The 11,133-nt window shown below is 52.4% G+C and overlaps 2 protein-coding genes across 2 annotated transcripts; one reads left to right on the forward strand and one right to left on the reverse strand.

Moving 5' to 3' along the window:
• Positions 1–3,097: 3,097 nt before the first annotated feature.
• On the forward strand, positions 3,098–3,804 carry LOC308651756 (SAGA-associated factor 29-like). Its single transcript, XM_081299226.1, has 3 exons — positions 3,098–3,222; positions 3,290–3,436; positions 3,677–3,804. Exons 1-3 carry the CDS (start codon positions 3,143–3,145, stop codon positions 3,714–3,716), a joined length of 267 nt encoding a protein of 88 aa, XP_081155352.1. The 5' UTR covers positions 3,098–3,142; the 3' UTR covers positions 3,717–3,804.
• A 1,071-nt stretch (positions 3,805–4,875) lies between these two features.
• On the reverse strand, positions 4,876–9,459 carry LOC308651751 (sulfotransferase 1A1-like). The gene is made up of 8 exons (XM_081299221.1): positions 8,592–9,459; positions 7,125–7,315; positions 6,892–7,017; positions 6,711–6,808; positions 6,073–6,199; positions 5,890–5,984; positions 5,244–5,424; positions 4,876–5,121 (listed from the first exon to the last, which is right to left on the reverse strand). The coding sequence occupies exons 2-8, from the start codon at positions 7,270–7,272 to the stop codon at positions 5,009–5,011; spliced, it is 888 nt and encodes a 295-aa protein (XP_081155347.1). The 5' UTR covers positions 7,273–7,315; positions 8,592–9,459; the 3' UTR covers positions 4,876–5,008.
• Between the last annotated feature and the right edge of the window lie 1,674 nt (positions 9,460–11,133).

Here is an 11,133-nt window from a genome sequence, read left to right on the forward strand (position 1 = left end):
TAAAAGTCCACTCCCTGGCATGTTCTCTCTCTCTCACTAGCCTCTTCAATAAACCTCACTACTGCCTTAGGTGGATGGAGGCTGGAGCTAGGAGGAGCCATCCTGGAGCTGGTTTTAAAGGTAATTAGAGTCTTATCTCTTTAATTGAAAACTCCCTAGCATTTTGCTCATGATTCGAACCTTCTTTAATGAAGCCAGTGCTGGTTGCTGGGCAGACCCACTCTCTCTCTTGAGAGTATCCCCTTTCCCTTTTCCTATCCTTTCAATAAACTCATTCCTGTTACTCTGAGTGACATGTCTGAAACCTTCTGACTTGATGGCAAGAATCAGGTTTGAGGAGAGGTTCTTCACAGTTCCTCGGTTTCTTAGAAGGCCCCAGCTCTGTACCAGTGGGATGTGAGAACATGGGGTTGGGATTAGGGTTAGAGCAGGAAAATAAGACTGATTTGAGGCAGAAAACTGGAGCAGATGGTACATATATATCAGTATTTAACTCCCTAGGCTGGACTCACATCAGGAGCTCAAGTGATCCTCCCTGCTCTCATCCTCCTGAGTAGCTGGGAATAGAGGTGTTCACCTCCATACCTGGCACTCCCCTGTATTTCATTTATTTATTTTTTAGTATGAGGGATTGAACCCAGGGCACTTAACCACTGATCCACATCCCCAGACTGTTTTATTTTTTATTTTGAGAAAAGTCTTATAAAGTTGCTGTGGCTGGTTTGAAATTGTGATCATCCTGCATCATTCTCCCAGATCTGCTAAGATGACCCAGCTCTCCCTGTATTTTAAAGGCCAGCTTCTCAGTCCCTGAATTACCTCCACCACTACTGCCCTCTCTTGTTTCCATCCTATAGAATGGGCTGGTGAAGCTGGGAGTTTTGATGGTTACAGCTTTACCCTCTGGTCCCGGGGATCATTTTCTGACCTCTTTAGTTCCCCTGAACCAGCAGAACCAGTTAATGAGTCTACTCCCGAGGACTCTGGAAGAGCCCATGGTCCCCACAGTGCAGGAGAAATGCAGAAAAGGAGCATCCCTCCTTTAAGAGGCCCAGCCTGCAGCCTCCCAGCACCCACCACTGTATTTACCAAATGGTGAGGGGACCCTTCCCTGTTTTATAGAGGAGATGTGATTTGCCTACAGTCATGTGGCTGGCATAGAGAGTGAGACCAGATGGGTATTCAGGGATATTCGTACATATTCCCAAGCATTGCCTATCCAGGTAGGTAATGAGGAAAGGGCAAGGAATGGGGCTTTGGTCATCCCTGCACAGTATGCAGCAACCCCTACTGTGGCCCAGACACCCATCCCAAAGAGCCCTGTGTTGTCCCAGCTCAGGGGGTCACTCCTAAGTTGGGGGCAAAACCTATTCCCAAGACCCCTCTTCACAGGACCTATTCCTGCCAGGTCCTTCTCTCCCAGAGCCCACGCCCAGGCAGGACCCCCAGAGGCAGCAGCACAATACAGTGGACAATTAGGCCATGACCCAGGATCTGCCCTTCTGGGCGCCTGTCTCCTGCTTGTGCCTCACTTTGCTCATCCTTAAACCAGGCCAGGCTGTTCCTTTGGTTTTAAGTTTCTTTTTTTGTTTTTTAAAAATTTTCCCATTTTTATTTTTATTCTTTGGATCTGCAGTCCTAACATGCATTAATGCCTGGTTTTGGTCCTTTGCACCTCCAAAAAAAGGCCAAAATGGAGAGTCATGGGTCATTAAATCTTCTAACGTGTGCATCACTAGACAGTCTTGTAGTTGTGAGAACATGACAGAGAACTTACACAAACCTAGATGCTACAGGTCACTCTCCTGTTGCATCTTTTATTATTGTTATTTTTATTAATACTATTATTATTTTCAAACTGGCAATTTAACCCAGGGATGCTTGACGACTGTATCCACCCTTTTCTTATATTTTATTGTGAAGCAGGTTCTCAGTAAGTTACTCAGGATCTGAATCTGGTTTTGAACTTGCAATCCTCCTGCCTCAGCCTCCTGAGTCACTGGGATTGTAGGCCTTCACCACTGCACCCACCTCCATGTGGTCTCTCGATGGAAACAAGAGATGCAGTAAACATGAGCTGGTGTCACAGGGGGCATTGCTTTCCAGTTTATTTTTTTATAAGGTCCAAAGACTCTAATGATCAGAAGTGAAGTCTCATAAAAACCTAAATATTCACCCTTGCTTACTGTCATCAAGTGTGCTATAATTGAACACGCTCTACTTTTATACTATTGGCCACACAGTAGGTCTATTTACGTGTAGTGTGTTGCACTAGGATGTTGAAACGGCTGTGGCATCACTGGGCGAAGGGAGGTTTCCGGCTCCTTATGTGCATGATATGTGGCCATGATGGGGGGAATGACCTTTTGCAGCCCATTATTGTCCTCAGGATTTCCCTACTTCTCCCCAGGACAGGGGTGATTCTGGCCTTACGTCCTGGTTCTCTCTTCTTCTGGGACACAAGGCCTGTGCCTCCCTCCTTCCTCCCACCGCCCACTCTGCTTCTTGCTGTGGGGGGGTACCTGGGGGCTTAGCAGGGCCCCACCCTGTATCCTGAAGCAAGGCCCATGTGTGGCTGCCACCCAGGTGCTGCCTTCCAGGCCCACAGACGACGTTGCCCTGGCTTCCCTGCCTGTCTTGCCATGGTGGGCAGACCCCTCGGCCCTTGGTCTTGTCTCCTTGCCAGTTTGGTTCTGTTTGAAGTTGAGGGGTGCGTGGAGCCTGCCTGAGAGGCCAAAGGTCCACACTGAATAATTGTTTCTCAACTTTTGATGGCCCAGCACACTCAGGTCAACGGTGCCCAGGTCAGGAGACAGAGGTGACTGCACCTCCAAAACACCCTTTGGAAACTTTCTAGCTCCTCCCCTCAAGGGTGACAACTGTCCCCACACCTCATCACCCTGGCAGTTTAGCTTGTCAGGGTCCCAACTTGGACATCTCGTGGATGGACAGCGAAGGGGCTGGACCCTTGGTGGAAACTGGGGAGGTGGGGGCTCCCTGCTGAGCTCCTCTGACAGCACAGGGCAGGGTGCCGGGGGTCTCAGGCGAGGTGCACCTCCCTGGGGCCTCAAGGGTGCACGTCCGACCCACAGCGGCCAAAATTGCGGGTTTGTATAATGCCTCGGAGCCACCTTGTAAGATTATGCGCAGAGGGGTGCTGATGACCTTGCTGCAGCAGTCGGCCATGACCCTGCCCCTGTGGATCGGGAAGCCTGGTGACAAGTGAGGGTGGCAGCCAGCAGGGGGGGCCTGGTGTCCAGGCCCAGACTAATGCTCCTTCCACTCACAGGCCCCCACCCCTCTGTGGAGCCATTCCAGCCTCAGGGGACTATGTGGCCAAGCCTGGAGACAAGGTGGCTGCGCGGGTCAAGGCTGTGGATGGGGATGAGCAGTGGATCCTGGCAGAGGTGGTCAGTTACAGCCATGCCACCAACAAGTGAGTGGACACTCATCCCGCTGAACCTTGCTCACCACACCCTCTTCCGCTGGCATTGTTCAGCCTGTGTGCACAGTGGGAGAAGAGCTTCCCCGAGGGCACCTGGGCAGGAGGTGTGGGAGGCACTGGGCTCCTCGGGCCACTTTCCCACTCTCCATCTCCCCCTCCTCCTCTTTCTGGCTCCCTGGCTCTCAGTGGGCACCTGGCTACACCCGGTGTCCTCCTTCCGTTCCCCCACAGGTATGAGGTAGACGACATTGATGAAGAAGGCAAAGAGTGAGTGTCCAGCTGGGAATGGGTGGCCAGGCTCCTGGCAAGTGATCCACTGGGCTGTCTTAAGCCACCGTTGCATGATCCAAGCCACCCAGTGGACAGCCAACCCAGAGATGGACCCCGAGGCCTTATCCATAGGGGCAGCTGGTATTGACTCAGTATCTCCAGACCACCTGCTTCCACCATGTCCTGATCCACACATCCCACAGCAGGTAAGGCAGCTTCCACAGAGAGGAATTTCGTCACAACCAGACCCCAGACAGGGCATGGGGTCATCTTTCAATTCCTTCTCTTTTCTGCTCTCATGGCCTCACAGCTTCAAGGACCTGCCTCTACCTTGTGAATCCCTCCTGCCCAGCCTGAGCCTGAGCCTACCCCCAGAGAGCAGGCCGCTCTGCCCTCCTGTCCTTCCTCATCTGGGCAGTCAGACTACAGCAAGCTGGGTGCACGGGCCCAGACCTCCTGACTCTCGCTTTCACCCCTCCAGCTGATGCTGACCCATGTGAAACGGGTCACATGTAACCTGATGCAGGCTGAATGCTCTTCCCCCTGGGCCTTCAGGACACCTGCCTGCTGCCCTTTGGGTTGCTTTATCTTCTTAACTCAGGGGTCCTGAGTGGTAACAGACCCCTTGTCATTCTAGCATGACCCTTTGAGGATGGTGTCTCACCCCTCCTCTCACTGCATTTTGACTTCTGCCCTAGGCCACCTTCACTGAGGACCAGCTCTGGAGCAACAGGGAGTGGGAAGAGGACCTGGACCCCTTGACTTCAGAGGGGAAGGTGAGGCCTGGAGGTGCCTGGAACTCTCAGGGTTCCTGCTGGTCCAGGGCTCCAGGCCAAGAGGAGGCTGGCCTTTCCTGGAAGCCTCTGACCAGTGCCTCCTGTCTGCATCCTACAGGTCTCGGGTGAAAACTCCATTGTGTTTGAAGACATCGCCTACGCAGATGGCTGCTCCCCCTCCCTCAATGTGGCCCAGAGGTAACTGGTGGCTTGTAAAGAGTCCCCCAAAAGTGAAGCAGGCTAGGAGACTAGAGGGAGGAGGCAACAGAGGACCTTACAGGATCCAACGTCCTTCCTCTTCTCTCATGTCTCCTGGGCCTTCCCTCTGCACACCCTCTTTCCCACCCAGGAAGGGCACATGGTCCTGGCAGGCTGCCGGGCAGAGGGCCCTACTTGGTCCCAGTGGGATTTAGTTAGTGTCAGGTGGCCTCCTGTTGGACACATCATATTTTATTCCTGAGGTCATAGGTCAGGCTTGTGCCCATGCTCCCCCTGCAGTGGCTCCCCATGACACCACTTAGAGCTGGTAGCGGAAGTTGAGCTTGTAGCCTGCCATCTTCTTAGCATAGTGTGCATCAAAGCGCTCATTCTGGGCTACAGTGAAGGCAGATTTCCAGTCCCCCACAATGCCTGGGGAGGGAAAAAAGAGGCTGAGTCCCCACCCACACAGGTGGCCCCAGGTGGCTCAGGGCAAGCTCTGGCAGCTGCTTCAACCCTCCCTTCTGCAGCCACCCACCCTGGCCAGCACCCACCTTTCCTCATGAAGGGAGAAATGTCGTGGTCCATGAGCTCAGTCGGAAGGGTACTGTAGTTAGCCATGGGATTCTTCTTCATCTCCTTGAAGGATGTGTGCTGGATGATGTGATCCACAGTCTCCTCTGACACGGAATGCCCCAGAAACTCCAGGATCTTTCTAATCTCACTTTTGGGGTTCTGAAGCAAGGCACAGGCTCTTCAGAGGGGCTTGGATTTCTTAAGGAGGATACACAACAGAAATCCCCTCTCTGGTGTCCCGAGGGATCTGGCCCTTCCACTTGGAAACCTCTCAGCCCCAGCTGCTTCACTCTGGGCCTGTTTCCCTAGACCCACTCCTTTTAGGGTCCAGGACTGAGCCCTGCTTGGTGTCTTATGAGACAGGGCAAGGAAAGTCTTTTTTCAGGAAACAGGCCCCAGGGTTGGCAGAGCCCCGGGCATGTGCAGCTGAGCCAGGTGCTAGGAGATGAGGGCTGTGCTGGGTCTGAGCTGGGCTGGCTCTGTGGTTCCATGCCAGGAAGGCAGTGTGGGCAACCCTGGGCGGGGTGGGCCTGCCAAAGGGGAGGGTCCTGGACCTTGTCAGGAACCCTGAGGTTCCAGTCCCCTGGGTGGGACATGGAAGGAAGCAGTGGCAGGCAGTCTCACCTCCTTCAGGTCTTCATAGAAGAGGTAGAGCACAGGGTGGGTGCGGCTCAGCTCCCACCACTCCTGCACGTGCTGGTACCACGACCCATAGGACACTGGGGAAGGGGACCAGCAGGGTATAGTATGAGTTTTAGGTGGGCTTCCTAAACTCCAGCCCTCTCCTTCCTCCAGATTGGGGCCCACCTTGTCCATCCATGAACTTCTCCAGGAAGCTGTCCCAGGTGCCAGGGTCAGGGTGCACCTTGGCCATTTTGTAGAAGTTGTAATAGGAGACAGCCACGTCCTTTGCATTGCGGGCAACATAGATCACCTGCAAGGACAGACGACACCCACTGCCAGCTACACCACCCCACGCACACACCCCAGGACTGCCTCCCTCCTGCCTGCCTGGCCCCCTCACAGCACCCCTGTGGGAGGTCCCCTCTTGGCTTGATGAGGGAACATGCTGAGGCCTTGAGGCTGACTTGCTGGAGACCTAAGGGATGGCTACGGCAGCTGGGATCTGAACTCAGCTTTGATGGGAGACTCCTGGCTGGTCCCTGGAGCCATACTTCATCCTAACCTGACCCCTGGGATTCCACCACACACCCAGATGGAGAACAAGGCAGGCAGGGGACCCTCTAGCCCCTCTGTGAGCCTCTGAGCACCAGGCTCCCCTGCCCTCGGGTCTGCACTGAAGGGTCTTGCTCTCCTCACGTCTTGGCCCCACCACAGTGAGGGCACATGGCCCTCCCACTTGTGCAGAGACAAAGCTTGAAGAGACTTTTCCTGCAGAACAGGACCAAAGCTGGAATGGCCTAGTGGCCTCCACTGCCACTCACCTTGACCTTCTGATCCAGCAGACTCTGGGGAATCAGGTCCAGGGGCAAGTGTGTCTTAATGAGCCGAGGGGCGGGTGTATCTTTCAAAGTTTCCAGACCTAAGGTGCAGGCAGCAGATTGATGAGATGGAGCCCAGAGTGACCTTCTTTAAGATCTTTTGCCCCTGGATTCTGCCACACACCTGTTGGGACCCCTGGAACTTTGAACTCAAGGAAGGGTACACGCATGTAAATGGGTGCCCGGTGACACTTCCCTAGGTCACCACCCTGATAGATCATCTCCAGTATCTCGCTCAACCAAGTGGTGCCTGGAAAGAGAGAGAAGCAGACATGAGCAGGATGGAGGGCTGGGCCCTGGAGACTAAGGTGGGGACTGCCGCCCCATTGGGGGAGCAGGGTGACCCTCCTCACTTACCAGACTTGGGGTAGGTGCTGATGAGCACATCATCGGGCCAAGCCTGGAAGCTCTGAAGTGGCCCCACCATCTCTGCAAAGTACTTGATGAGCGGGACCCCCTTCACCTTGACCAGTGGAGGGCGGGAGGTGTCCTGGACCAGCTCCATGCTGCTGAGTCAGGGGCCAGCGCCTGCTCTGCTTCTCTGAATCCTTTCACAAAACAGCATTTGCTGGATTGTTGCTTTGAGATAAGGACACTGAGGCTGCAGGGCGTCCTGTGACTTGCCCAGCTTTTCTAAACTACTAAGTGGGGAGCTGGGATTGGAAAGAAGGTCTAACTTCAGTGCTGTGGTTCACAGCTCAGGCTGCACCTTCTGATTACTTGCAGAACATGTCCCCTGTGCCTTCCCACAGCCCAGAACATTGTTAGCAATATCAGGGGTTAGAGTCCAGATACACAGATTTGGAAGCTCTCCCAGTGATTCTAGTGATTTCTTCAGCAGTTGAGAAATTCCTGCAGGCTCTGCCTGTTCCTTTTTGTTTGTTTTTCGTTTGTTTTGTATTGTCTGTGGTGCTGAGGGTGGAACCCAGGGTCTCTTGCATGTCAGTCAAGTCCTCTCCCACCGGCCGTGCACTAGCTGCCCTGCCCATCCTAACTCTTAACATGCAGCTCATTGCTCTTCCTCCCCTGCTGAGACACAGCCCCAGTGGGCTCATCTCTGATGTTCCCCTCTCTGGGCCCTTCACATCTGGAAACACCTCAGGCCAGCCAGGCCTGGGATCCCACTTGCCCACCAAGCTCCATCTTGGCTCCAGGACCAATGGGACTGATTGAGCAGTTGAACTTGGCTGGTCCTGAGGGCCTAGTCAGTTGAATGAGCATATGAATGAGCAAAACTGATCACTCAGAAAAAGAGGGGAAGGGGACTCGGGCCAGGCTGGAGTTGTCTATTGAGATGGGTGGTCCATGGGAAAAGAACTGGGAGGTAGAATCCCAGTCAAGGGATCAAATAGGTGCCCGATCAAGTGAAAGGAGCACCTCGAAGATGTTGGAGCAGGAGCTGGGCAGGGACCCAGGCTTGTGTCCTCCTGGGCACACAGGGGATTGGTGGAGGTGTGGAGTGGGTACTGCAGAGCTGTTTTCTGTGGGTCCACAGTGGGGCGGGTGAGGAGCCAGTCCTGGGAATGGCTATCCTCTGGAAGGAAGGTGGGGTTTGGGAATGGGTACATCAGGGTTACCATCCTTATCATTCAGCTGGATCCAGGCACACATCTGTCTTAAAATCCAACCTGTGGGTTTAACCTACAGGAAACAACAGAACTGAAATGAAGAGAAAGAGCCCAAGGGTCAGATGGTCTCTCAGCTCTGATCTGGCTCCTGCAGGGCTCCCCAAACTTTGTCCCTGCAGCAAAGGTTAACAGATGGCGTTTTCTAACAGATCACGTCAAGGGAGGGGTGGGGAAAATGGGGTACAGGGCCACTCACCTTCCTGCTGGCTCCAGTTTGGTCTCAAGGCACCCAGGGCTCAGGGCAGAGCAGCCTCAGGCATTTCTGGAACTGCAGGCTCTGAGAGCAGGGCAGGTCCAGAGTGCTGAGTGGGCAGGGTGAAGGGATGGGGGCGGAGCTGAGCAAGGAAGGCTTTTTGCCACACTTTTTCTTTTTCTAGGAAAACTGTTTTTGAGGCAACAGGACAGGATCGAAAAAGGATGTTGGAACCTAATAGTTCTGGGAGGGGGCCCTGCCTCATGGATCCTCAGTGACCTCAGGGGCACCACTCATGGCTGTTGAATGGGCCCACAGGTGCTTCTTTCCCTGGACTTTCAGGGCCTCCAGAGACAGACACGAAGAGGCTGGGGCACAAGAGCCACAGGGCTGCATGTAAGGGAGCTCCCCAGCTCCTCCTCGGCCTTTTCTCTTATTGTTTGTATTAAAATCCAGTCTCCCTGAGCACTGGAGGTCAGGGGGCTCTGAGTCATGGGTGTCAGTCTCCTGAGCCTTCCCAGAATAGTGTGTCCTCAGAGGTAAGCTGGGGGACGGGATTCAGAAGGGATAGGTAGGGGGATGCTGGACACATGTTTGGGCCAGTGGCCCCTCCTCACACCTCTTTCTCCCCGTCCCATGTCCCAGCAAACAACAGAAGGTACCATTGCTCAAAACTCATTTTTCTTCCAGTAACTGGGATTGAGCCTAGTGGCTCTAACCATTGAGCCACATACCCCGTCCTGTTACAAACTTTTTTCTCATGGGACAGGGTCTCACCAAGTAGCTTATGGTCTTGATAAGTCCTGAGGCTGGCTTTGAACTTTTGATCCTCCTGCCTCAGCCTCCTGAGCCACTGGGTTTATAGCGTGTACCACCAGGTCTGTCTCACTACTCCTAATTGTACTCAATAAAAGCTGTCCAGCTTCTGGTAGAGGGGAGAGGGGACAGAAAAGCAGGGGCAGGGATAGGGAGGTGGAGGGTCAGGTATGCAGTGTTCCCATGGAGACAAGATGTGGTCACATGCAGCCTAGAGGATAGAGGCAGCTAGGGAGGATGTGCCAGAATTACCCCTTACCTCTTCTCATTCCCAGCCATCCTCTTCCTCCTCAGTGCCCACCTGGCACAGCCAGATCAGGACTCCCCAAAGCAGTGAGTTCTCACAGCTGCCAAGGGTGCCGTTGGTAGGAGATGATACAGAGTCAGGCTTCTCAAGTCCCCTGCAGCCCTGGCCCTGGGGGCTTGGGGCTCAGCTGCCCCAGCCTGGACTGGACCACTGGGCCCGCATCCCCAGAGCTAGTCCAGGCTTGGAAAGAGGACAGCACTCACCTAGGACATTGGCCCTCATGGCAGAAGCTGCTCTGGCTCTTCCTGAAGGAACTCCTCTGCAGATCACATGGGCCCTAGAGGAAATCCTCAGTGAGGGTCAGACTTCATCCCATCAGAGGTGGCAGGCAGGGAAAGGAAGACAGGAGCAACTCACGTGTACTGAGAAGTAGAAGCCAGATCTCCATCTGTTAATTTGTTAAGTATTATTCAACCATTTTCTTTCTGCTCTCCTGTTTTTTGAGTTTTTTTTTTTTGGGGGGGGGTGGTATTTGGTATTTAACCCAGGGTCACTTTACCACTGAGCTACATACTCAGCCTTTATTATTTTTAATTTTTTATCTATCATTTATTTATTTTTGATACCAGGGATTGAACTCAAGGGCACTTAACCACTGAACTAAATCCCCAGACCTTTTTAATATTTTATTTAGAGACAAGTTCTCACTGAGTTGCTGAGGGCCTTGCTAAATTGCTGAGGCTGGTTTCGAACTTATGATCCTTCTACCTCAGCCTCCTGAGCCACTTGGATTACAGGCTTGTTCCACCTCACCAGGCTTATTTTTTATTTTGATGCAAGGTTTCATAAAGTTGCTGAGGCTGTACTCCAACTGCCCATCCTCCTGCATTAATCTTCCAAATTGCTGGGATTACAGGTGAGTGTCACCACACCTGGCTACTCTCTTCTGAAACCGTGAATATAAACTTCCTTCCTGGAGTCTACTGTGAAGAGTGGGGGAGCTGATCAAAAGAAAAAATATCTATATATATTGTAAAAAAAATCTAAATTTATATTTATAATAAATAATATTTGTATTTTAAAATATATACATTTATATATAATAATATGAATATCATATATAACATTACATATCACTTATTAAATATTACATCTTATATTATAACATATAACATGTATTAATATTTTATATATAGTCTATATAATACATTATAACACATATGTATTAGGGTTCTCTAGGGGAACAGAATCAACAGGAAGTATGATTATCAACAAGGGATTTATCAGTTTGGCTTATGCAACCAGAAGCTGGATAGTCCACAATGGCCTTCTGCAGGCTGGAGAGCTGGAAGAACCAGTAGCTGCATATTCATCGAGGCAGAGGCCCCAGAACACGATGGAAACAGGTGCTACCCTAGACAAGACCGACTGCATCTGGAAACTCCCTGGAGAAACACTGGCAGAGTTTGCTTTGCAAGAGTG

The sequence above is a fragment of the Spermophilus citellus genome (genome assembly GCF_964194105.1).
Source record: "Spermophilus citellus genome assembly, chromosome: 6".
Taxonomy (NCBI): Eukaryota; Metazoa; Chordata; class Mammalia; order Rodentia; family Sciuridae; genus Spermophilus; species Spermophilus citellus.